The 27218-nt window shown below is 36.4% G+C and overlaps 1 protein-coding gene across 8 annotated transcripts in view; it reads right to left on the reverse strand.

Annotated features, from left to right (window-relative positions):
• Window positions 1-784: 784 nt before the first annotated feature.
• The window catches only part of USP9X (ubiquitin specific peptidase 9 X-linked), a 117277-nt gene continuing 90843 nt past the window's right edge, over window positions 785-27218 (reverse strand). For 7 of the 8 annotated variants that reach the window (XM_081125137.1, XM_081125135.1, XM_081125136.1 and 4 more), the window contains 15 exons: window positions 25960-26180; window positions 23229-23419; window positions 19536-19709; window positions 17108-17249; window positions 15098-15851; window positions 14666-14789; window positions 13666-13891; window positions 13076-13205; window positions 9597-9782; window positions 9147-9367; window positions 8973-9061; window positions 4811-4967; window positions 4440-4652; window positions 3955-4050; window positions 785-2668 (listed from right to left, as the gene is read on the reverse strand). In XM_081125137.1, the coding sequence (XP_080981263.1) occupies window positions 2531-2668; window positions 3955-4050; window positions 4440-4652; window positions 4811-4967; window positions 8973-9061; window positions 9147-9367; window positions 9597-9782; window positions 13076-13205; window positions 13666-13891; window positions 14666-14789; window positions 15098-15851; window positions 17108-17249; window positions 19536-19709; window positions 23229-23419; window positions 25960-26180 (3062 nt within the window). In that variant the 3' untranslated portion in view covers window positions 785-2530. The remainder of the gene's footprint in view (window positions 2669-3954; window positions 4051-4439; window positions 4653-4810; window positions 4968-8972; window positions 9062-9146; window positions 9368-9596; window positions 9783-13075; window positions 13206-13665; window positions 13892-14665; window positions 14790-15097; window positions 15852-17107; window positions 17250-19535; window positions 19710-23228; window positions 23420-25959; window positions 26181-27218) is intronic. The other variant, XM_081125139.1, reaches the window with a different exon arrangement.

Below are 27218 nucleotides of genomic sequence, written 5' to 3' on the forward strand. Positions count from 1 at the left end.
AAAACCACTATGTTGCTCTTACAATAACATGCATTTTAAAATTTCCGGTTATACATTAATGCTTGTTTAAGAGTTAAATATAGAAAATAATTTGCACAAACAAACAAAAATAACTCTCTGTTCACTTTCCCTTGATCCTGGTCACAACACAAATGGAGGGGAAGCTGATTCACAAGCCCTCACCTGGCACAAGGGGACTTGTAAAATGGAAAGCAACCAAGGTGGGACCTCCCTCCAAGGAAAAAAATTCAGACTTTTAAATCGTCAAGTCATCCAAGTTTCTAAATTAAGCACACTACATTTGTTAAGGAGTGGGAAACGCAAAAATCACCTAGGATGGCGAGATGGTGTATTTAATGATAGCAACTTGTCCAAATAATTAACCAATTTTGCTTATTTGTTAAGGAAGCTTGGAATTGAGGAACTTTTAAATTAAAATTACCAATTGGAATTGCACACAGCGTGTCCGACTTTCATTCAAACTTAACAAATTTGGATGTAATATACGTAAGGGGAACCCCCCCCCCCAAACAAAACAAAAACCAGGATCTATCTGGTGTCAAAATTTCCTAGTATTACCGGAAACCTGGCAGCACAGACTGACTCTAGCGTACTGCGAGTAAGACACCCAAGCTTTATCTGAAAGACCTGCCCCCTTTAATCACGAAATAAAGCAATTCTCAATTTTGTTTCTGCTTTTTCAATTCCAACTATAGCCTTTTCGACAAAACACTTCCTGTTAACCGAACTTTAAAAAAAATACAACCAAGCTTGTGCTCATTAAATATACATGTATATAAAAAACATACAAAAAGTACAAGATTGAGTATGTTAGGAAACTTTTACAGTGTCAACATCCTGTTTTCTCTAAATCTTTAGTAAAGGGCCCAAGGTCAAACCTTTCTGTGCATTGAAAACTCAACGTGACGAAACTCCCGGAATCAGCCACATGCCGAGGCATGCTATGCACAGAATTAATTTTAATATGAAATCCTTCCGGGGGAAAAAAAAACACAAAAAAGTAAGCAAAAAACCAAAACAAAAACACACCACAGGACAAAAAGTTCTTAAATCAAATTCTATTTGTGAAATCAGCAAAATAATTTCTATAAAATAAAACAGCAAAATATTTAAATAGAATAGGGTGGACTGTATCTGTTTGCAGGGGTATTTGGTTTTAGACAGGTTCCAAAAAATTACACACATTCAAGTTACCAATTCTCTTTTAAATACAGTATTAACTGATGAGTTCTTAAGTAAATGTTTATTCAGAAATTATGATGCCTCAATTATATGAACTAACCAGTAGTTTCTTTTTTAATTAGACCCTGCTTCAAATGTTAAAACTTTTTGGAATAATGGAAAAGGAGCTAGGATAATTCTTGCTTTCAAGTAAAACTGTGACTGAGCAGAAGCTCAGCCAGACATCTTGGTGCAGTGATACGCCAAGGACTGTGGGATTCTGAGGACTTCCACTTCACTGGGATCCAGCAGAAGGAAAGTTTTAGAAGATTCACCTAATAAGCTCTACCAAAGAAACAAAACAAGCACACCAAATACAGTCTTCTATTAGGCTCCAAGCATCCTGGCATAGCAAAGTTTTGCATATTTGTTTTAAATGTTTTAAAATTCCCATTACAGATACTTAAGTTTTTTTACCCCACCCAGAGGCTGAACTGTCAAACATTAGATGTAAGCAACATATGTGTAACTAACTGAAAACCGCCTGTTCGTCACATTTCTCCCCTTGTTTTTCTATTTTATATTCTAGGTGTAAGAAGGAAAAGCTGAGCAATACAGCTGTCACACGGGGACAGCTGCTGTCATTATGGTAATTTCCCCCTCATTGGCTACACTAACCTGGTGTGAAGCCATGCTAAATGTTACAGCATAACTATAGCTTCAAAATGATTAACCTAATGTCAGAATAAAAAGGCAATGAAAAAGATCTAGAAACAATGTTACATCACCAATTTTCCACATCAACCAAATAATTTAAAGGTTACCAGCCTTACATTGATCATAATAAAACTGACTCCAGTGGCAAAGAATTAACATGAAACTATTGGTGTGGTTGACATGGATGGGCTCTGTTTTGTTGCTGTTGATTTATTTTTTGTTTTTGTAAAGGAGTTGATCCAACTGCCACGAGGCAGGCAACACTGGCTGCAGAGTGCAATGGGTATAACAAGAAAATTAACTTTTGTAGTTTTTGTAGATCTGTGAGTCTCATCAAGAAAAAAGTTTCTTGCTTAAGAATTAACAGTCAAACATTAATATACTATATACACCTTTGCCATTTACACATTAGCATCAGGCCATTTATTACAAAACACTATACACTTTCCACTGCAGGCGGGTTATATATGGACAGCAAATCTCTGCAGATAAGACAGTGAATAAATTCTCCACTCCATGTTGATTAGGAATAGTTTTTTTTTTTAGTTTTAAATATTAGCCAGACACAGAAAAAGGTTGGACTGTAAGGCCTGGGTGCACAGTCTTGATGGAACCAGTTATTATGTGCATTTCACTGATCCTTCGTCTGCGGGGGGGATACTTCTTCACTGCCTTCGTAATTTTCTTGTGCTCGTTGGCCAGTTCTCTGAGGGTTGTTCATGTGATGTGCTGCTGGGCCTGTATATGGCTGTCCATGCACATGGTTATTCTGGGAGAGAAAAGACAGGAATGTTAACATTTTATATATTAACCTTAAACTTTATAATCATGGGATGATGTTTGTGGGAATGTAAACACATCCTTTATCCCTGGGACTTGGGGGGGTGGGGGGGAAGGTCTGAAATAGAAAGGCTAGCGTAACTGCAAACCCAAAAAGCCCCATATAAGAGCAGTGCCGGTCTGTATAAATCTGCGGCCAAAGTGATTTTTATTGTCAAAAATTATTTAGATCCAATTCCAACAAACAAGGGATCAAGTCCATTATTGTTCGTGGTCAAAGCATTCATGAAAAATTATTTGTGAGCCAGAACACATCTATTCTGACTCTTCTAAGCACTTTGAAACTTCCATATGCTAAATCTAATTGATTAATCATGAGATCTGCATGAGCGATCACTGAACACAAAACGATGCTAATGAAAACAAGACAATGTGAAAAAAACTAATGTTTTAACAAGGCATGATTAATACATGAGCTTTCTCAGGGCTGAGGAAAGTAACTTCTCTCTGTATGGATTTGGTTCCTTAACCTTTTAACTCCCGAACCCTCACTTTTCTGTACGTTCCCATCAGCCAAGCCAAGAAGATTTTTAAATTTACTTTCTATATCTATTCAACATGCTTCTATTTCCATCCTGATATATAAGAAAGAATGCCTTAAATAATAGTTCTGCAAGTATGGTTCCTAGACTTGCAGCAGCAACACCTGGGAACTTGTTAAAAGCTGAATCAGAAACTCTGGGTGGGTAGGGCCCCGCACTCGAAAGATCTGAATTAGTCACATTTGGGTTTTAGAAAGAGAAGCTCTCATTTAGAAAGTTTCTTCATCTTAATTTTATTTAGTTATTGATTTTACAGGAAATTTATGGAAAACTGTCAAATCCTTGATTTTTTAAAACAATTTTTACTGTCACTGAAGTCCTGATTAGGCTAAATAACCAAGGAATTCTTACTTTATTGTCATATTTTAATGGCTTTGGAATCCATTTGCAGATTAAGCCTAACAGGAAATGTTGACATGAATTATCACAGTTTTACCAACTTTCACTACTGGTAAAACAGAGGGACCTATCTGACCAGGGAACACCAGAGAGGCAAGTTCAAACGTGCCCGTCAAGACTCCACTCCAACCACTCTTCCTTTGATCATGCCCCCAAAGCTAGTCTAGATAACCCCTCTATTACCTTACAGTCACAATAAAAAATTTAGCCATCTTTTAAATATAGCATAAAAACTGGTTCAAGGGGATAAAAACACAAACTGATCCCCATCTACCTGTTGATATTGAGATCCAGGTGAATGTGGGTATAATGGGGCATCTTCAGGTGGAGGAGACTCATGCTCATCTGGGGCATCTTGGTCATCTGGCTCCTAATTTTAAATGTTTAAAGATAAAGAATTATGTAGGCAAATTCAAGTTTATTTTAAAATTTTTTCCTATTTGAAATAAATTTTTAAGAACCTATAAAACTGACCCACTAACAACTTTTCTTTTATTGCAGATAAACTAGTTAAAGCAATTGAAAAAAATCCTAACATGGGTTCTCTTAGAAACACATTTCAGGCAATTTTACAGAAACTTCTCTAGAAGAAGGCTCTCTCAATTACTTAAGAGCACATGTAATAAACATTAAAGCAAACAAAACATCAACATAATTTTTTTTTACATTATCATTAATACATAAACACTGGCCTACAAAGTAAAGAATTACTTTGCTTTCTTCCATTCCTATCTGCTGCACACTGGTGGCTTTTTTTACCTCCTCTGGACAGAGTTCACAAGCTTTTGCAAGTGTCATCCTAGCACTATGTGATCTCTCCAAGAAATAACCATTTGACGTTTCATTGCTCTGCACCGGAGGAGACCAATTGTTGTAAGTGTATTGAGGATTGCCAGTATATGGTCGTCTTTCAAGTTCATCTCCAAGCCACTCTACTGCCCAGGTCCACTTTCTTTTAAGATCTCCGTTGCCCTTTAAAAGAAAATAGAACTATATATGCAAAAGGTTTCAGAATACTTTTCAAAGTTAACTTAAAACAACAACTCCAAACTCCTGCAATTCTGTTGTTTTCAAACAGATTCCTTAATCCTGATCCAGATTTTTACAAAATTGTAAGAAAAAACCCTCACCTGCAAAATCTGGTAAGCAACGGGACAATTGCTAAAGAGAGCCACCATACATTTTATACATTGGTATGCCCTTTTCTGATAGTGATTCTTAGAGCGCTGGATTGTGTCAAACAACCCATCTCGGTCATCTGGGATTCCTTTAAGTGCATTATGAATTCTGAAAGAGAACCAGATAAAAAATAAAAATTTCTAAAATCAAATAGCAGCTAACATTTATTGAGTGCCTACTATGTGCCACTCAGTATCTTCGATGTAGTCATGTACTCTAATGCTAGACAGTAGGTAGCTATCCAATCCTTGAACAGATGAGAAAATGGGTACAGAGAGGTTAAATAGCTTGTCCAAGGTCATATAGCTGCCTAGCAGTTTGGCTCTTACCAACTTATTACCAACCCAAAATGATATTGCTATGTATGTAATTCAAATACATGATCAAAAGTGATACTAAGAATAATATAAACTTTAAAAATTAAAGTTAACAACTCAGTTTATGTCTGCTATACTTAAGAGTTTGCTTCAAGTCAGTTCCTTTTATAAAACTGCATTTCTGAAGGTTAAGTTACAATCCAGTGACTATGAAACAGTGATATAATTTGGAAGTACTGAATTAACTTGAATTCTAATAATGAGAATACATGGCAGGCAAAACTATTTTCACCAGCAATACTACAATTTGGCTGATTTGCCAAAGATGGATGATTTCATTTTAGCTCCTGCCAAATTACAACAAAATATGTAGTCAATGACTCCCCCCCCCCCCAAGCAATTTAAAAAATGATTGTGGGGCAAAAATGTGCCTTGTTTCTTTTGTGTTCAAAACATCACTGACAGCAAACAAAATGTGGTATATACAGACAGTAGAATATTATTCAGTCTTAAAAAGGAATAAAACTCTGAAACATGCTACATGGATGGGCCCTGAAGACATTAAGTGAAATAAGCCAGAAACAAAAGAATAAGTGTATGATTCCACTTATATGAGGTACTTAGAATAGGCCAAATCAGAGAAAGAATAGTGATTACTAGAGGGTGGGGCAAGAGGGGGATGGAGAGTTATTGTTTAATGGTTATAGAGCTTCAGTGTGGGACGATGAAAGTTTCAGATGTACACTGACGATAACACAACATTGTGAAATGTTCTTAATGCCACCAAACTATACCCTTAAAAATGGTTAAGATTTTGTTATATTTTACAACAAAACAAAACAAACAAACAAACAACACCTTTAAAAAGCCTCAATGTCCATCAAGAGATAATGGATCGCTTCTTGGCCTTTTGGCTAAGATCAAGTGTAGTAACTACGGACAGTGGATAAACCAAATACAGTACATCCACACAGTGGAGTATTATTCAGCCATAAAAAGGAATGAAGCATTGATTTGTGCTCTAACATAGATGAACTTGAAAACATTATGCTAGGGAGGTAAGCCAGTCATAGGACAATTGGATGATTCCATTTATATGAAGTATCCAGGGAAGTCTGGGACATTCTGTCTATGAATAGGTAAATCCATAGAGGCAGAAAGCAAATTAGAGGTTGGGGGGGGGCCGCCAGGGAATAGGGAGTGACTTGCTTAATTGGTATGGGGTTTCCTTTTGGGGTGATGAAAATGTTCTGGAATTAGACAGTGGTAATGGTTGTGCAACACTGTGAATGTACTAAAAGCTATTAAACTGTATACTTTAAAATGATTAAAATGGTGAATTTTATGTTAAGTGAATTTTACCTCAGAAAAGAAACACTACCTGTATAGCCTGTAATTAAAAAAAAAATCCCATGTAGATCATATACTTTAATTAACAGAATGTTCCAAATCAAAATGCAGGTATTTGTTTTTTGTATTACACACATTCATAAAATCTGTTTTGTTTGGAAATCATGACTTCAGCAATTTTGCAAAGCTTAATCATCTCAGACCAAATAATCAACCATGTATAGGCTTCTTGCTGTTTAATCTGAAACACTACAGTATATATCTTTGCCTGCCTTGTTTCCCATTGTCCAGCAGTGCTGGGGATATGGTGGATGCTTCACAAACATTTGAACACTACTTACTGATTGAACTTCAAGCTCACTATGAGAAAATTATTTTCAAGGTTGGGCCAGTGATTCCGAATAACCACACCTTACTAATCTCATTATACAAAGTCAATTTCCCAAGTTAAATTCAGCACGTGTGCCCTTACCATTACCACTTGTTTTAATGAAACAAGAGAGTTAAGATGTGACTAACTGGTTTATAGCTAAAAATGCTTACAATAATTTTAAATGAAAATAGTAAAAATTAGATTCCATTAAAACCAACTCTTAAGAAAAGTTTCAAATCCTTTGATCATATTGAGAAGGGTACCTGATAATGCTCAAAATAAATGGCTATAGCTTTGAAACTACTGAATTTTGTTATTTCATGAAAATTGATTCCAGTAATGCCTTTTTTATAACACTAATTTGACCGTTTGAAATCTATGATGGCAATTTTGGAGATAAATTGAAAATATGAATTAATAAATTCTGGTATTTGCAATCCCCATTAAGACTTAAGATTGTAATTTCTTTTTAAGCATTTTGCTGTTACAGAACCTGTTTTCAAGATTGTTTTAATTATTATATTGACATATGGAGGCAGTCTGTTTTATAGATTTTGAATTATTTCCCAAAAGAAGCCATTAGCTGTTGTCCATGTGGGTAGGAAATTTATAAAATTTGGCAGAGTTGTCAACTAATTGCATAGTTCATCATTATCGTATAACGCTTGGGATTAAAGATGATAAAGTAAGCTTTTAAGGTAAAAAAACCAAGAAGAAAAATTCTGGAGGAAGCTTGATGGACAGTTAAGCTGGATAACAGTTTTATTTTTTTCAATCCTCACCCAAGGATATTTTTTCCATTGCTTTTTGGGTGGGGAGAGGGAAGAAACATCATATGAGAGAGAAACCTTGACCAGGGCCAGGGATGGAGCCTGCAACCGAGGTACATGCCCTTGGCCGGAATTGAACCTGGGACCCCCCTTCAGTCTGTGGGGCGACGCTCTAACCACTGAGCAAACTGGCTAGGGCTGGTTAACAGTTCTTAACAAAACAGAAGTCCTCTAAACCTCTCACATACTGAAAAACTGAGTCGATGCTCACTACTCATGGATTCCATACTGGCAATTTTGCGTACTTACTAAACTTCGTAACAGCTAAGTAAATAAATAAATCAACTAATTAAAAAAAAGACAAAAAAAGATACTCATGGTGCTTCTGCTGTCACAAGTCATCCAACACACATTCCCAGCTGAAGCGGAACAAAGGGGCACTGCCTTGTATTAGCTCACAATGTAAACAAGTGTCCTTTTTGCTATCTAGTGATACCTTTTCCACATTTTTATTGATTTCACTGTTTAAATGGCCCCCAAATGTATAGTGAAGGCTGAAGTGCATTCTAGTGTTCCCAAGCCCAAGAAGACTTTGCAGAGAAAATACATGTGTTAGATAAGGTTTGTTCAGACATAAATTACTGTGAGTTCTATGTTAACAAATAAGCAATATATATTAAATAAGGTGTCTTTGAAGAGAAACACATTTTAAAAAGGTTATGTATTGACTGGTTGACAAAAATGTAACTAGAGGCTCACAGAAACCTAACCCTGTATTTTCCCTAGGAGCAATGCTTTTTTCTTTTCTTTAAATTTTTAAATTTTATTTTTGTTTAGGAGCAATGCTTTAGTAATTGCTCATTTGGGGGTTGGGGTCACTTTTATAAAACGTAACTACCATGAATAATGAGAACTGACTGTACTTACCTATTGACTATTTTCATTTTTTAATCCTCACCTGAGGATATGTTTATTGATTTCTAATCCTAAAATAAGCCTAGGGCATCACTGATAAAATATTTACCAAAAGCCTATGCTAGTTTTCCTTAATTAAGGGGGGGGGGGGGGGGGGGGGAGACAATTGAAAGAAAAAAGTTAGTATATTAAGTATGCAACTTGGGCAATGAAAGAATAAAAAAATGAAATAAAATTGTAAAAGAAGAGGGGAGCTTTTTATTCATTCTTGCCTTAAGTTTTTAAGATAAAACATTTATTAGATTTGAGGTGTAAAAAATTATGTGCTGACTAGCCAGTTCAGTTAGTCTAAAAGTTGGACGGGCAAGTAACAAACAAGGGTACTTACCTGTGAGTCTGCCAGGAGTCCTCAATCAGCAAGATTTGCAAAAGCAGATCCAAATAGGGCCGGAGTTCATAAGTGTAGGAATATGCAACCTAAGAACAGGTAAGACACAGTGAATAACTTAAAGGAATTAACAAATCAAATTATAGAGCTGGATGAACGCGTATTTTCTTTAACCTGCCACAGAAGTTCACTGAGGACAGTAGATGAGAACTGAGGATTCTCCCAGCAGCAAAAACGAAGCAGTTTGACGGTTTCCTCCGAGTTACTGCAATCCTCAATGATTTTCTTCACATAACTTGTTCTCACAAATAAAATGTCTGCCACATTCTGCTGAATTGGCATTATAGGCTGTGATAAATTAGGATCACCAAAAGGATTGGGAAGTGGAGGATTACCTAGAATACAGATTTGCCATCAATGAAAAACTAATAGGCTCCTTCACAATAATACACAGCTTCCAGTATACAAAACGGCTTATGGATTTTTAAATTTTATTTTAGAAAACCAACATAAACCTTCAGAGTCTTTTTATATTTAAACATCTTCAGAATTACTTTTAATCAGGCACTATATATGCCCAGCAGTATTTTGAAACCACTGCAAAGAACGGAGCATTTGACTTACCATTGATTGAAGACTGCATTCTTGACGAGACATTGCAACAGCGGATCAGCTGTGACACTACTGAGTATAACTTGCCTAATTCAGCATACTGATACTTGATTGGAGGACCTGGGCCTTCATCTAAAGACACAAGCATAAATGTGGCAGGTACACTCAATTTCAGAAGCTGTGTCTTCTCTGCCACACCTACAATGAGGAAGAGGGAAGAGAGGGAGACGGATTACATAAGAGGAATTCAGATGACATGAGTTTCATAATCAAGTAGCTATCTAAAGTATTTTTCTACCGTTTTTATGGTCAGAGAATTATTTACCAGAACAGAAAAATCTACTGAGTATTATTGAGTTTAAGTAGCAATAAAATGGTTAAACAGTGACCATAACATCCCAATCACACTGGGCATAAAGAAGATGAACCTTTTCTACGACCTGGAGAGTCTGGGGGACTAGCCTAGACAGCAATCCTCATCGTTAGGTCAGGTGATAAAAACTAATATATTTGTAACCATTTCCTCCATCTTGGATTCTCCTCTCATTTTCTTTCTACTTCTTCTCCTTGGTCTAATTTTGAGTCCTCCTTCACCTGTCTCTTAAAAAAAGTAAAATAAAATGAAATGAAATAAATCGACGCTCCTCAAAGTTCCCACGCCAGGCTATCTTCTCACACTGTATGCCTCCCCCCGAACAATCAAATCCACTCTAATGGCTTCAAGTTCCAGCTATTTTCATTCAGATGATTCCAAAATATTTCCAGACAAATTATCTTACTGTTCTACTGAGCACATCTATTTAGGTGTCATACAGGCTTAAACTCAAGGCCCAAACTGAACTCATCACCATGCTTCCCGTCCATGTTCTTCCTCCTGTGTTTCCCCTTTCAGTATATGGCACCACTACCTGCTCAGTTTGTCAAACTGGAATCCAGGCATCATTTTTTTTAAAAAATAGGTTTTTATTGATTTTTATAAAGAGAGAGGGAGAGAAAGAAGGAGAGAGGGAGAGAGAGATTGACTGGTTGCCTCCCGCATGCACCACTACCAGGGATACAGTTTGCAACCTGGGCATGTGCCCTTCCTGGGAATTGAACTGGCGACCTTTAGGTGCACAGGACCAACTGAGCCACACAGTCCTGGGCCAGGCACCATTCTTTACCTCTTTAATGTGTTCCCTCTCCTGAATATCCAACCACCAAATCCTACCTCAACTAAAAAATCAGAATCTGTCCCCTTGTGTCCCCCTCATTCCCAGTTCCCCAGCACAGGAGACAACAATCTCCTGCTTACAGATCATTTTAGCAATCTTTAGTCTTATTCCCCTGTAAGCCAGTCCACACTGTGGCCAGAGTCATCTTTCTAGAAAGTATATGTCTATTCAAAATTGCAATGGCTCATCAATGCCCTAAAGATAAAGTCCAGAATCCCTCACACAAGGCTTGTCTGATAGCATGACCAGAGAATACTGCCCACCACTCCTGCCATCCCCATCTTACATAAATTTTAGACTTAAATAACTTTCATTTTTTCTAACGAGCCACGCTGAGTTTATTCCAAGTCTTTGCATCAGTTGTTTGCTCTGAATGGAAAACTCAACCAACCAATTCTCACATTAACTTCTCCATTAAGTCCTTCATACTCCCAAAATCTGGTCAAGACACCCCTAGGATATACTTCCATAGCACTTTGTGTTCTCCCTATTGTAGTCATTAACATAAAATTTGGCAATTACTATTTTATTTGTTTCTATGCCCCATTAGGCAACAGACTCTTACTTATTGCCATATTCCAAGCAGTTTATTAAATACAGGTCTACAATCCCTTATCTAAAATCCTAATATTAAATACAAAGTGTCAAAATGTGTTTGGTGGGAAAAATCTGGTGTGAACTGACAAGACGCTATTGACAGTCTTTACTTATCCCCTTCCAGTGTGAATGTCCATGTTTACTGCAGAAATATTAATGTGTATGATTAAGGTGCTGTCTTGGCCGGCCCCTGTTATAGGAATGTTACATAATGCAGGCTATATGCACTGCTGTATCTTTCTTATATCCAAACAATTCAGAACCCCAAAGCATACCTGGTCTTAGGATTTCATATTAAACTTTATATATCTGTATTTATTTTTAGCAGGAAAATTTTAATTAGATTTACATTATGGATCAATAATGTACACTTTGTGAAAAGGCAATACCTAAAAAGGGAGTTAAGCCCTGGCTGGTTTGGCTCAATGGTTAGAGAGTTGGCCTGCGGACTGAAGGGTCCTGGGTTCAATTCTGGCCAAGGGCACGTACCTCGGTTGCAGGCTGGATCCCCAGCCCCGGTTGGAGGCAACCAACTGATGTGTCCCCCCCCCCCCCCTTTAAAAGCAATGGAGGGGGGAAACCGCCCCTCCAAAAACCACCACCACCACCACCCTTGGATGAAGATTAAAAAATAAATAATAAAAATAAAAAAGGAGTTATACAAAATAGGATTTTTGTGAATGCCTAAATTTGGTATTTCTAAGTTTGAAATACAGATTCCACTTATGCTTGTTTGTATTCTCTTCCTTCTTAACTACAAATAACCAAACATCTCCAGTATAAAAGGTAAGAGAAAATATGACAAACTACAGAAACAGGAAGTACAATGTTAAAAGGGCCACATAGCATTTGGTGATTAGTAAGTTTACACACAAAAAACTTAGAATGACAGGAATATTTGGGTATAGAACATAATTTTGGATATGACTGTATTTTCTATTTTTTAAAACTTTGTACTAACACCTGATATATCAAATGACAATGGAAGGCTTTTGGATGATATTCCAAACCACCCATCTATTTCACTCAACAAACATTTACCAAGTGCTACTGCACAAAGTTCTGATCTTTGCAATCTAGTCGGGGAGCAACACAAAAACTTAAACATGTAAGTATAAGACGGTAAAGCATAATTTCACGGCAAATATTATGGAATCACTGAAAGGAAATGAACACGTGATGTTAGAAAGAGGTTACTTTGAGCAGAGTGTCGTTATACAGAGGTAATAACATATAAATAACGGTAATTTAAGTGAATATTTATATTATTCTTAATTTTAAGTTATTTTACTTCAACAAATACTATGTACAAGTAAGTCCTTCACTAAAACTTGGTGAGTACATACAACCATCTATGGATCTTTTGAAAAAGTGGATTCCTTGTGCTAGCTTTGAGAATTCTGATTCAGTTGGTTGGGGTGGGGCCTAGGAATCAGTATTTTAAAAACACAGACACATCTGGCACCACCTCTTTAGGAGATAAAAATATGATTACGACAGAGATTCTGACCTGTGTCTACTGCAGAGGTAAGACAACATGTACGACTGTAAGTTTCAGATGAAATTCATAATAGGTTTTATGGAATATTGTTTCTATTTTAGACCAGGTTATATCTTATCACTTAATTTAAATGACTTCACCATTTAATACATTTAAACAGAATTATGAAAACTTCTTACCTAAATTGGCATACATTACAAACAGGTTGAAATACTGCTGTAAATGACGCCCATGCTCTGAAACTTCCCTTCTCAAGAGATTTAGTACTGCTCTTAGTAAGTGATCGCTCAGGCTTAAGTTGTCATAAGCCTGTAAAGGATAAAATATTAGCTATTTTTCAGGAACAAGATACAAGTATAATTCTATCCACATAAAAATGGGACATATACATATATATGTTGAATACAGGCAGGAAGTTTCTGGAAGGACTGATCACAGAGCCTTCATATTATTCTAATTTTTAAAAAGATAAGTCTATTTTAAAGAAATGTTAAAAAATAATCTATATAACAGTAAGTGTATAATTAAGCCACTGCATGTCAGTGATTCAACAGAGAAAATTCAAGTTTTTAAAGAGTAAATAATCACTATGTATTGCTGTGAAGTATTTTAAATGGAACCGATAGACATCAGATTGTGTGGTGTGTGTGCATGGGTATGTTTGTTACGTAAACATATAAAACAGAGGCACATATATTTGTGACTTCAAGTTCCAGGAAACAGAATTTGTAAACATTTAATCATTAGGAAAAAAAACCTGAGCGATTACCTGACTAGAAGGTCCAGGAGATGCAAAAGGTGAAGGACATGGCCCATCTTGCAAGGAAAAATGTGCAATAAAAACTATAAGTTTCGCAAATGCACCCCTCACTTCTGCACTAGGGCACTCCAAGAGGTATTCAGAGAAGCGATTTGAAACATTAAAAAGGACATTATGAGCAAACCAAAAACGTACATTCTTGCTGTGACGAAGGAGAATACACAATGCATCATACCTAAGATAAAAGGAAACAAAAAAATCTATGAGTATCAATTCAGTAACATGTTTCCTATAGTACAAGGGTGGGTATCTATGAACCAAATGAAAACCAAAAACCTTTTACTATAGGAGGTTGCTTGTAGTACTAATATATTTAATTAAAAAAAATTTTTTATTTTTGTTAAAAATATTACAGATCTAGTACTAATATTAAAATGACAGATGAATACTATACTTGGTCTATTCTCAGGGAGAGAGAAAACAGACAAAATCTTGTATACTTGACCTCTCTATAATCTATTACCATACTCCTCCCTAGGTTCAGCATCAAAACAATACCCCTTCCCTTAAACATCTTACCACTGGATAAGTAAAAATTGTTAAATCAAGGTTTTATAATGGCCTTTACACTTTCACAATTAGAAACATAGGAAACACATTTTAATTCTTTACCCTTTTAATCTAGGGCAGAATTTAATCTAGGAAAGCTAACATGCATTATTTCCTGACAAAATAGTTCAGACTTTTAACTATCATCCTGTAATCTTTCATACAGGGGATGTCAAAGATGATATAAAATAGTAGAAGCAGAATCCTGCTTTTGAATAAAAGGCCATGTTTAATCTAAATAATTATTTTAATAGGATTTCTCTCACTTTTGCTAAGAGTTTTTAATTCTGCATTCCAAATCTGAAACAAGCTTATTATGGTTTGGGAAAAAAAAAAGCAGTATATTAAAGAACCAAACTAAATGCTAGTATAATAGGAATGAAAATACAAAGCAATGTACCAGTCACTGGCAGAGCCACGGACTACTTTCTTGGTATGAAATCCTGTGGTAAAGAGGAACCTAGCAGCAAGTTGAATACTAATCATAGTGATTTCTTCTGCTTCAGGCAACAGGTGATCTTGCCCTATAAATAAAATGCAGATATAAAAAAATCAAACAAATTTCTATGTCCAAAGCCCATTTTCAGACAAGTCTACATTTCCACCAATTTTCAGAAGTCCTAGCTTTTTAAAAAAACCCTCTTAGGCTACTCAAGAAATAATTCTTAGTAGTTCTCTAAAGCACATGCCAAACTAATGCCTGAGTCAAAACCAAATTGTCATAATAAACAAAAGCTCCCATTTTCAAATACGAAACATGTTGATGCCTGCTAAGAAATCCTGTAAGTAAGTTATGCTTTATTATTAAGAAGCTAAATTTTTCGATACTTACCTGGAGGAGGATTTAAGTAAACACCATTACATGTAAGCAGTTTTTTCATGAACTGAAAATATTCCAAACTGTACTGCATTCGGTTATGCATGAATTGCACATTCTGTTTCCGTACACTTCTCTCAATGGCTGACGGCATAATAATCTGATGGGGTCTTGAGGTGACAGCAAGCTCGGAGATGTATCTTATCAACTCATCACCTTGGTCTATTGTGTCCAATCGCTCATAAAAAAGTATGTAAGCATTCCACCACCTTTTCTGGCGCCTATATGACATGCGCTTCATCATGTGATCAAATACTTCTCCCATGTACTCGCCACCAAAACACTGGTTTTTCATTTCTTCATCATCATCCATTTTACATTCTGTTACGTCTCCATCATCAAATTTATACCAGCGATTTCTCTCTCCATCTACACCATTCCTTTGAATGATATAAGAATAATAATGTCCACCACTTGCTTGGCCACTGTGTACAAGCACACCAACAAGCCTGTATTTCGTGCTTCCTGCTGCCTCACTTTCAGACTGCTCATTCTGTTGTATCAGCTGACTCTCTGGGTTTACATTATCTCCTTCCAGCTTTGCAACACCTGCAACTGTGTAAGGTTCCATGTCCAGCTCTCGAGGAAATTCAAAATAATCATTGAACTTGATTGCACACTCTCTTTCCCAATCATAGTCGAATCGTTTCAGTTGAATAGCAAGAACAGGAGGTAATTTTTTAATTAGCAAGCGTTTTACAGTATCAACCTAAAATAAACAGACCAAGTTACTAGATGCTCTCTTATAATCAATCTGCTGCAAAAAACAAACTTTAAAACTGTATCAAATTCTCTCTTTTTAAATTGAATTTACTGGGGTGACTCGTAAATTCTCTTAAAACTAATCTGAAATTGTAAGTGTAAACACATACATGACAAGGAACACAAGGTAATTCTGTCACAGTTGATATTTAAAAAAACATTAACTAAAACTAATATGGAAATAGCTGATGTCATTTATTATAAATTGCAAAAATTAGTAATATAGACATTCCTTGCTGCCTGGTTTTTATATTGTCATTGTTATCTAACCATTATTACTTGTTTGATATTTACTGCTGCTCTAATGAAGGTGTAGTTTTCTGCAAGCAAAATGAAGAAATACAATAATAGCAGCTGATATTTATTGGGTAATTAGATACCAAATAATATGCTAAGTACTGCCCAAGTAATAACATATTTAATCCACACTTAGGCAGGTACGACTGAATCTTAAGGATGAAGGTTAGGATAGCAGAAAGATTAAGTAACCTGCCTCAAGTCTCAAGAGCTGTGGGTGGCAGGCAGTATGGCTTTAAAACTCACCATATCTCAACCCCTAGACTTTAATACCTCTCTAAGTGGTGTGTAACGTAAAAACAAAACAAAACACAGGTGAGTTTGATCTGAGAGGGCTCAGGAACCCAGAAAGATACACATCATTGTATGTATGTATGTGTGAACTCTCTCTCCCAAAAAGATGTTAGTGCCCACAGATAAAAATTAACAGGTGGATCTAAAAATATGATCCAAGTGGTTTGAAGAAATCTTATGTAGCTAAATAAAGTAATTAACGGTTTTAGCAAACTTCTTGGTCTTGACAAGTAATTCTGGACATGAGAGAAGAAACAATAGGTTCTACAACTCTATAGCTTCGAGGATTTCAATAGCAGTTTTGTTGAGTAATGAAAAATGTTTGTGTAACTCAGACAAGACAATGTGATATTAAGCTGTTATGGATTCTAAAATGATTCACTCTCATCTTTCTTACCTGTTTTCCCTAGCCTTCTACTACTTTCTCTCAATCTTCTTTCCCTGACAAACATTTAAATCAGTTACCATCTCAACTGCCCCTCTGCTACCACTATAACAAAGTAGGGTAGGAATTTTGAGTAGGGTGAATTCTGAGGACAAAAAACAAAAAACTTCTTCCAAATCCATTAAATGTAATCATAGTTACTATAAACAAAAATGGACAATTCATACCTTTTTATTGCATTTTTCACAATGATATGCATTTGCACCTTCTAATAAATCTCCTTTGACATACTGTTCCAAAGAATCAAGAAGATTTTGGTGATTTCTAATGTCTACATTCAAGGTCGTAAAAGATTCTTCACACTCGTATCTAAAGATAGCATTTAAAAATGATCAAAAAGGATTTATTCCTTAGTCTTCTAAACATTTAGTTATGGACATCTGCAGTATTTATAACACAACACAAAATCCTTAAGTCACAGAATGTTACCAATAAATGACAATTAACATTTATTGGTCACTTACACTAGGTTCTTTGTCTTCATGACAAATCTGATAGAGAAATAGCACCATCTCTACTTCAGAGATGAGGGAAATAGGACACAGAATGGTTAATTTGGTCAAGATGACTAGACAAAATGGTGTTTTGAAGCCAGGTCTCTCTGGTTTCACAGCTTATACTCTTTATAGTCTACCATGATGCTTTCTTTCACCGTTGTCTGTTTAGAAAGCAATTCATGCCAAAGCATGAATAAACCTTACTAAAGCACAAGTTTAAACACACAAATGAACGGAATAAGCAACCTGAGTAGGAACCAGAATCACACCTTGTGGAAATTCTGTACTAAAGGAATTTTCAGATTTGTGATGAGACATTCATAAATTCAGAACATGGGATATGGAAAACACATTGTGGATCATCAAATTCATTCATTGAACAAATAAATTGAGAGCGCCTTCCAAGTGAAAAGCAGTGTGGGATAGTCGATGTTTAAGACAGTCCCTCATATTTAGGGCTTTTCAATTTTGTTAGGGAAAAAAGACAGGTACATAAATAAAAGGATTTATAAGTGACATGAATGGAACACAAAGTAAGTATTAAGCAAACTGCTACTATAACCAGGGAATAGCCCATAGAGAAGAAAAAAGTTAAATCTTATGACTTCAGTTAAAAAATAAGACGTTCTAAGTTGAGAAGTCAGTGAAATTTTCCTGTAAAAGGCCAGATAGTAAATATTGGGCTGTGAGGTCTCTGAGGTTGAGCATCGACCTAGGATCCAGGAGATTGGGGTTTGATTCCCAGTCAGGGCACATGCCCTGGTTGTGGGCTTGATCCCCAGCAGGGGGCGAGCAGGAGGCAGCCATCATTGATGTTTCTATCTCTCTCCTTTACCCTTCCTTCTCTCGGAAATCAATAAAAATATATTACATATATGTAAAAAAATTAAATCAAGGACTAACTCCTGGCTGGTGTGGCTAAATGGTTAGAGTATTGGCCTGCGCACCAAAGGGTCTCAGGTTCAACTCCTCGCCCCTAGTTGGGGCACGTGCAAGAGGCAACCAGTTGATGTGTCACTCTCACTCCCCCCCCCCCCCAAACAATGAAAAAAAATATCCTCAGGTAAGGATTAACAAAAAAGAGAGACGGGAAAAAAAAAGAACTAACAAGAATAGATGAGTAAGGAGTTGGCTATTTTATCAGCAATTAAAAACAAGAAGTAAAAATGAGAATTTTATTGTCCACCTAATGTAAAACGTCTTTAAAAAACACCAAAAGTTGTCCAGGCTATGTGAACAACTATATGCCCTTGATCTGAATGGTTTAACCTAATGGAAATTTCTCAGTCTTATAGTATTACTCTCCTCCAATCACATCCCTATGTTAAAAAATGAAGCACGCCCCACCTACCATATACACACACAACCAGTGACTACATATAATATTGTCTGGGCTCGTAGAAAACACCATCTTACTGTGACATTTTGGGGGGGAAAATTTCAAGCCAACATTAACTGATAATATACAAGAGAAATTCCAAACCAAAATTTCCATGTAATAAGTATAAACATTATCAGTAATGAACTTTTAATAGTTATTGAACTATTTTCAATAGTCCTGTAGAAAACAAACAAACAACAGGCCCCTAACACACACAAAAAACGCCATTTGTTTAGTCTTTTCCTATGTTTTGTGTGGAAAACATGCCTTAAGGATAATGACAATAATCAATGCTACTTTAAAAGTCACTATTTCATCTGGATAGGAAATAGAGTTCCATGCCTGTCATCTTCTAAAGTTATTCTATTTACAATAGTATAATTATTTTAATTCTAAAATAAAGGGCAAATTTATAAGTAATATCTATATTGGTATGGAAAATGCCATTTTATTTCCTCACAAGTAATCACACATAAAATAATGCAAGAGTATGAAATAGTAAGAGATTAGATGGAGTAAAAAAATACCAAATTATTTGACAAAAACAAACAAAACTCCCAAAGTAGTGAAGTATACACAGTACATAATTCACGCAGTCTCAGGTATTTAGTAATCAGTGGCATACTCCACTTTTATACATAACCAATAAAATCTTTACTTTGTTAGTAAATAAACAGTACAACATGAACTTTAAATAAATATATAATTAGCACTTACCTATGTGGGCAGCCTTGACAAATCTTCTGATCAGCAAAGGAACCTCCTAAAACTTTACTTAGCATAGCGGGATGTCCCAAGGCTTTCAAAGCTTCATCTAAACTATCCACCAAAGAATTAAAAAATTCTAAAGCATCGTGTTGTTCACGCAGATTAACAGGCTCACCCCAAAGCCTAAGAAATAAATGGAATAAAATATGTAATGTGTGATACTCCCAGAACAATGTATGCAATATATTTTTCAGAAAAACAAACAAAAAAACCCCAAACCAAACCAAAAAACAAACCCAATACAACTATAAATGACAGCATATAAACTGAGATTTTATTTCTCAACTAATGTGAGTTAAGGAGAAAGAAGTAAATGCTCTTTACATATCGAGTGCAGTGGGGGAGAAAGTGAGGCTCATAGGAAGAGTGGTAGTCAAATGGAGAAAGAATTAGCATGAAACTACTGGTATGGCGGATGGATAGTACGGCTCCAAGAAAAATAGTTTAAGGTAATATGGTATATGCATGCATTTTTAAGCCAACTAAAGATGCTACTAAAATGGGGTAGTGGATCTCACTCGTAAGTAGATATTATAATTATTCTTTTATTTCTTTGCCTAAATTTCGGGTTACAGATACAGTACAAGGATAATATTTACTCCTTCCCCCCCCTTTAAAAAATATATCTTTATTGACTTCAGAGAGAGGAAAGGAGAGGGGGAGAGAGAGAGATAGAAACATCAATGATGAGTCATTGATCGGCTGCCTCTTGCACGCCCCCTGCTGGGGATCGAGACCGCAACCCAGGCACGTGTCCTGACCTGGAATCAAACCCTGATCTCTTGGATCCTAGGTTGATGCTCAACTGCTGAGCCACGCTGGCCAGGCAATATCTATTTACTTTTAAGTTGATTTTTCCAAACGAAAAGAGAAAGGCTTTACTTATTTTAGAGCTGATCTCTTTTGAGTAATCTGAGGACTTAAGTTAGGCAAATTGACCCAGAACAAACTGTCAATTGTGTGTACCACAAAATGAGAACGGAGACGGCTAAAACAGAGGCACTGTTAGAAACGATCAATGACATCTAATTTTATATTTAGAGTCACACATACAGACAATATAAGTGAATTTGTGCTAAGTGAGAAATATGTTGAATGTATTTTAAATATGCTAGTGGAACTAATTGTCTTCTGATAAATTCTTTTGTAGCACTTTTTCTACATAACAAATACTCTCATTCCCATTATACTTTAGACTTTAAATTTGTATACAGTGATTTAGAATCAAATATCTCATGGAAATGACAGCAATCCATTCTATTTGCTCTCAAATTGCAGTCAACTCCCCATACTTTTAAATATGTAGTCAACTATAATTACAATAGGGAGAAGGTACCTGTATAATGGAGGGGTCTGTTAAGACACCATGAGATCAAAGCTAATATCACCAGTAATCAGAAAAATTGATACCATGGCCTCCCAATGCAATGAGAAGCATAGAATATCACCTACATAGTTTTCTTGCTAAGAAATATTTAACTTAAATCTAATCATGAGAAAATAATCACAAAAATCAAGAAAGTGAGGGACATTCTGCAAGACAACTGGCCTAGACTCTTCAAAACTTTCAGTGCCACAAAGTCATAACAACTTAGGGAGATTATTTTAAATATGACTAAAGAGGTTAACAAACTTTTTGATTCCTTTCAGGATACCAAACTGGGATTAAAAAGAAAAAAGGCATAAAAAGTATTCTGGGAAAATGAGAATACATCCTGATGAATATTAAACATTATTAAACCCATATTAAATTTCCAGGGTGTAATAATTGTATTATATGCAATAGAAAAATGTCCTTATTCTTAGAGGACACATGTTGAAGCATGTAGGGGGGTAAAGTTTGCAAACTGTTATCAACTAGTTTAGAAAAATCCAAACAAAACCCAAAGCCAAGTATACACCCATAAGCAAATAGGGCAAACTGTTAACAATTGGTCAGTCTGGGCAAAGAGTATAATATAAAGGTGATCATTATAGTACTTCTTTACCTTTTCTATTGGTTTGAAAATTTTTAAGCAAAAATTTAGGGGGTAGTGAATATATAAAGAGTATATCGCATGGCTAAAGTGTATATAATCTAAAAGCCTTATGGCTGAGATGGGACAAGCTAGGGGAAGAAAGAGAACAGGAACAGTCAAAGAGGAAGGTGAGGGGTATGCCAGGTGATGGGAGTGAAAGAACAAAAGCAGTCTGGCCAGTGTGGCTCAGTGGTTAAACGCCAACCCATGAACCAGCAAGTCACGGTTTGATTCCTGGCCCGGGGATGTGGGCTCGATCCCCAGTAAGGAGTGTGCAGGAGGCAGCCCATCAATGACTCTCACCACTGATGTTTCTATCTCTCTATCCCTCTCCCTTCCTGTCTCTGAAATCAATAAAAACATATTTAAAAACAAACAAAAAAACCAAAAAAATAAAAAAAGAACAAAGGCAGAGCTGGAAAGGAGGGTGGTACATGCAAGCCAATAGTATGAATTAAGTAGGGGGCCTAGTTAGGCTAATCAGAGGAATCTATATGGTGAGTCATGGGGTTTCAAAAGAAATCTAAGTAGTATCCTTGTAGGGAAAAGAGATGTTGCACTGACTAAAGCACGGAAGGTGGATCAGAATAGCAGCCATCAGGTGACCCTTTGCTTCCCCTGCTATCAGCAGGAGGGAAGATACCTTGAAAGGATTCTAAGGAGTATTTTAAAAACCCACCGTTACAAAGGGTTTGAGTCTTTTTTATATTCATTTTATAGAAAATGATTTTTTAAAAAAAGTCAATGAAACAAGATCAAGGTATCACTGAGGATTAAAAAAAAAAAAAATTAAAGTATTTATCCCACCTTTCCTATAAAACTGTACATCAGGACAGCCAAATACTTGGTATGGGAAAGTGTCCCTTTATAGATCTACTCTAGCTAATAAATGAAACTGACAAAATTGGAACATTGCCATTGTGTAGTCCTGATGAAATCCTGTATTTAGGCAATTATCACCATGACTGCTCTGAGAGGGATATACATTATATCCATTCACTGAGGCAGACATTACCACCTACGAAGCAACCTTGCCTATTCTATTTAAAACAACCAACCAAACAAAAAAACCACCAAAACCTCCTCAATCTGATCAAGCCTCTAGATCTCTCTAATACAGGGGACCGAGGAAAACAAACTACTAAAATTCCACAGGGATCCTATCCTATCAACAATATCGAGATGGTGGGAAAATTTACAAGATAAACTACTCTATTTTTCCCTTCAACAAATAATTGCAAGGGTAAAAAAATTAGAAGAGACTAGAGCCACAACAAAATTTTGGTATATAAACTTAATTTGTATCCTGATTTGGCCATGAGTTGATAACTGTTGAAGGAGGGATCATGCTTCTATAAATATGAAAAGTTTTCCAAACAAAAATAAAAAATTAACATCTTAGAAGACTAAAGAATGCTGCTTCTCCTTACCAGGACACTTTCTATCTCCTCCTTTGAGGACAATGAACAAAAAACCCGAACTAAGGTAAAGTTTGAATATTACGATTGCTTAAATATTAAACATAAAGATGCCTTCCAATATACATTTACAAGTTTAATCTAGTGTATTGAGATGTTCTCAAAGGTTTAAGCAGTATCCCTATTACTACCCACCCATAGTTTACCTGAACTGTTTCCAAAATCCTCTGGGCACATAGTACTGTAGCCGAGAAGCAGCTAAATGACCAAAGATGACCTGAAGGTGTCTTAGAACACCAATATTGTATTCTTTTCTATCTTCTGTTTTACTTAATGCAGGTTTGTCTTCAAATTGTTGAGGATATCCAAATACATCATCTCTGGGATCAACATTGCTCTAGAAACAAGAAAAAATTATCATTAATGAACCAATCTAACTTCAAAGTATAGTACAATGTGTTGAGATAAATGCCAAAGAGTTAGTGAACAAATGGCCCGTATGTCTATTTCTTATTTCCAAAGCCCTTAACTCTAAATTTGTAAATTTTAATTTATAGTAATAGTGTTTATCCCCAACATTTCACAAGAGTTGTTCTAAAAGAATAACCTTGACTACGTATCGGAGAAGTGGACAATACAGGTAATATAACAGAGTGTAGTGATTAACTTAGACTGAACTGGACACAAATGCAGCCTCTGTACTTACAAGCTAGGTAACTTTGTATAAGTAAGCTACTTAACATTCCTAAGCTCCAGTTTCCTCGTATGTAAGTAGGGACAACACATTCTTCATGCAGCTGTTGTGAGGATTATATGAAATAACTTTTGTGAAAGAAACTGGAACCTTTGTACACGGTTGGTGGGAATGTAAAATGGCGTAGCTATTGTGAAAAAGGATTCCTTTAAAAATTAAAAATAGAGCCCTGTCCGGGTGGCTCGGTTAGAACGTCATCCCATATACCAAAAGGTTGCAGGTTCGATCCCTGGTCAGGGTGCCTATGGGAGGCAACCAATCAATGTTTCTCTCACATCAATGTCTGCCTCTCTCCCCCTGCCCCTTCTCTCTCTCTCTCAAAAACAAAAAACACACACAAAAATCAATATCCCCCATTGTCTTGGCTGGTGTGGGCTTGATCCCCAGTAGGGGGCATGCAGGAGGCAGCTGATGGATGTGTAGCTCTCACATCAATATTTCTCTCTCTTGCTTTCTCCCTCTCCGTACTTTCTCTGTAAAAATCAATTAAAAAAAACAACTTTAAAACACATCCTTGGATGAGGATTAAAAATAAAAAATAGAAGCACCACATGATCCAGCAATTCTACTTCTGGGTACATACCCAAAAGAACCGAAAAGTCTCAAAGAAATATTTGTACATTCATGTTCGTAGGAGCATTATTCACAATAGCCAAAAGGTGGAGCAATCCAGATGTCCATTGATACAAATAAAATGTAGTATATCCATACAATGGGATATCATTCAGCCTTAAAAGGGAAAGAAATTGACACATGCTCTGACATGGATAAACCTCGAGGACAGTGTGTTAACTAAAATAAGCCAGTCACAAAAAGACAAATAAGGTACGATTCCAATTATGTGAGGTACCTACAACGATAAAATTCATAGAGACAGAAAGAGACTAGTGGCTGCAGAATTGTGCCTGAGACCTTTAATATAGAAATAGACAACTTCTAGCCCCTGCCCATAAGAAACTTACACTCTAGGGAAAAAACAAGCACACAGACCCCCCCCCCCCCCCCGTAGTGGGGTGCCAAGACAACATAAAGCAGAGGGCACACCTTATTTGAAGAGAACAAAGGTGGGACACCTTATTTGAAATTGTATCATATATTGTCTGCCTCATTTACTTGTTGTTGGCACAATTAGGTATCTGATTGTGCTTAACATCTCAGAGATGTGATAGGCTACAGAACTAGAATCTGAATTTAAATTTTCACTCAGAGCAGTGGTTCTTAACCAGGTATGGGTCTAACTATCTCCTATAAAGCTTTTTTAAAAGGTCAAGATGCTCAGACCCCACTCCCTGGATGATGTGGTTCAGCAGGTCTGGGGAAGAGTCAAGGCAAGTGTATGTTTCAGAAGCCCTGTAAGTAATAAGTATCCCAGAGCAAAGAGTTCTGGTGACTGAAGAGAGGGAACGAGGAAAGAACCACTCAACGTGTTTACTAAATTAGAATACACTCTCTTCAGTTCTCACCAACACTATGAACAGGAAAAGGTAAAATAAAAACATGGAAATACAGGGTAGATACAAACATTACCAGGAGTTAAGTTTTGCCATAGTCTCTTTTTAAAGAGCCATGCCACAGTCATGTCAACTTATCCACCAATACAACCTAACTTTTGTATAGCTTTACTGTGTATTAAATACTCAGTAGGTAGACAACATTTTTTTTACAAGACCATGTAACAGCCCAGCCAGTGTGGCTCAGTGGATCGAGCATTGTCCCATGCACCAAGAGGTTGCTGGTTCCATTAGGTCAGGGCACACGTCCTGGGATTCGGGCGTTATCCCCACTAGGGGGCGTGCAGGAGGTAGCCAATAGATGTTTCTCTCTCCCTCTCTCTAAAAATCAATAAAAACATTAAAAAAACCCCAAACCAAACCCATTAACATTTAAAGTAGAAGTTTGTTGCCTAAGCAAAAAGAACTATGATCTGGGACAAATGTAAAAAAGTAACCTAAAAGCAAGCATGGATAATGAAACTGGTATAGTATACACCTTGGCATTAAGTAATGGAGATACATAACTAAAAATATCAAGTGGCAAAGTGAAATATAACTTAAACTGTTATTAAAAATGAAGATTATCATGAGACAAACTCCAGATTAAACATGTTTCACAAAAAATTTGAGTACATTAATCGCTGCTTTAGAGACACAGAAACTCTTATGTAGACGCTAAATAAAATTTACCTCGTTGTCCTGCTTCTCATCCCCAGACATGTCATCATCTACATCACTACCTGTGCCCTCAATGGCAAGAATACCGTTCCTGATGGAGGGGATCATGTAGAGCTGCTGAATCACAGAATTCATGTAGCAGGTAGCACCAGCATTCTTCAGTCCCACAAATCCTTTAGGGGGGCGTGGTCCAACAGGTGGCAGATATTCCCACTCAGTAAGTGCTTCACAAGCTTAAAGAAGATAAGAGTCTTAGAGTCTGAACACAACCACTTTGTCCACTTTTAGCACTATTAAGCTAACAAATTAACATGAGCAACAATTTCACCATTCCTATAGCCACCTGAAGCGGAGCTCCAAGTTTGCATTTCAACAAACCGAGGATACACAGCAACATGTTATCACTATACAGATTCTTACCCCACCAGCTGTAAACCCGCCTCTTACCTGATGTTGCTTCTAATGGCAGTCTCAGTAGTCTTCAAGATAGTATGATGCTAACTTTACTTTTAGCTTTATAGTTTAGTCATTATGAACTTCCTACTTTCGTATGTTTTTAAAAGTGCCTTCAAAACTCATGTTTCCTTCCTAATAAATGTAGTAATAAAAATAAACTTGCTTTGCCTACAACCAAAATGTTACTTTGAGGAGCAAATGAGAGTGAATTTCAAAGTTCTGTGAGAATTGCAAAGCACCATATATATCCCTCCCTCCACCTAATACAAACCTGGAAATAACATAAATATCACTGTCTATGGGACCAGTAAAATAAACGATAATATACCGAACTGAAAAGTATATAGCCAATAAATGGAAATAGGTAAGTATTTATGTGTTGCTAGGGAACAATCACAGACATATTAAGGGGAAAACGAAGTGAAGAACATTGCTGTGTACTATATGCCAATACAGTTAAAAAACTAAACAAACAAACAAAAAACTTCCGTAAGTGGATTTTGCATGCACAGAGCTGCTGGGAGGGCAAACACAAACTGACCACAATGGTTATAGCTACCAAAGGGGACTGAGCAACTGGAATGGGCAGAAAACATACTTTTTAGTATACACCCTCTTCGGTACTTGAAATTGTTACCATGCAAAGAAACAAGTGACCTATCTCTTTCTGCCACCCTGGAGCAGGGGGGGCACGCTGGGAACAGGACTTCAAAAATGGCAAACACGCCTGGAAAGTTGTGCTCCAAAGCTATTTTTTGCTGGCTATGAGAGGAGTCTTCAGAAACTAGAAGAAGCACAAAGCTTCTCTTCTTAAA

The sequence above is a fragment of the Miniopterus schreibersii genome, assembly GCF_964146895.1.
Source record: "Miniopterus schreibersii genome assembly, chromosome: X".
NCBI classification, from domain to species: domain Eukaryota; kingdom Metazoa; phylum Chordata; class Mammalia; order Chiroptera; family Miniopteridae; genus Miniopterus; species Miniopterus schreibersii.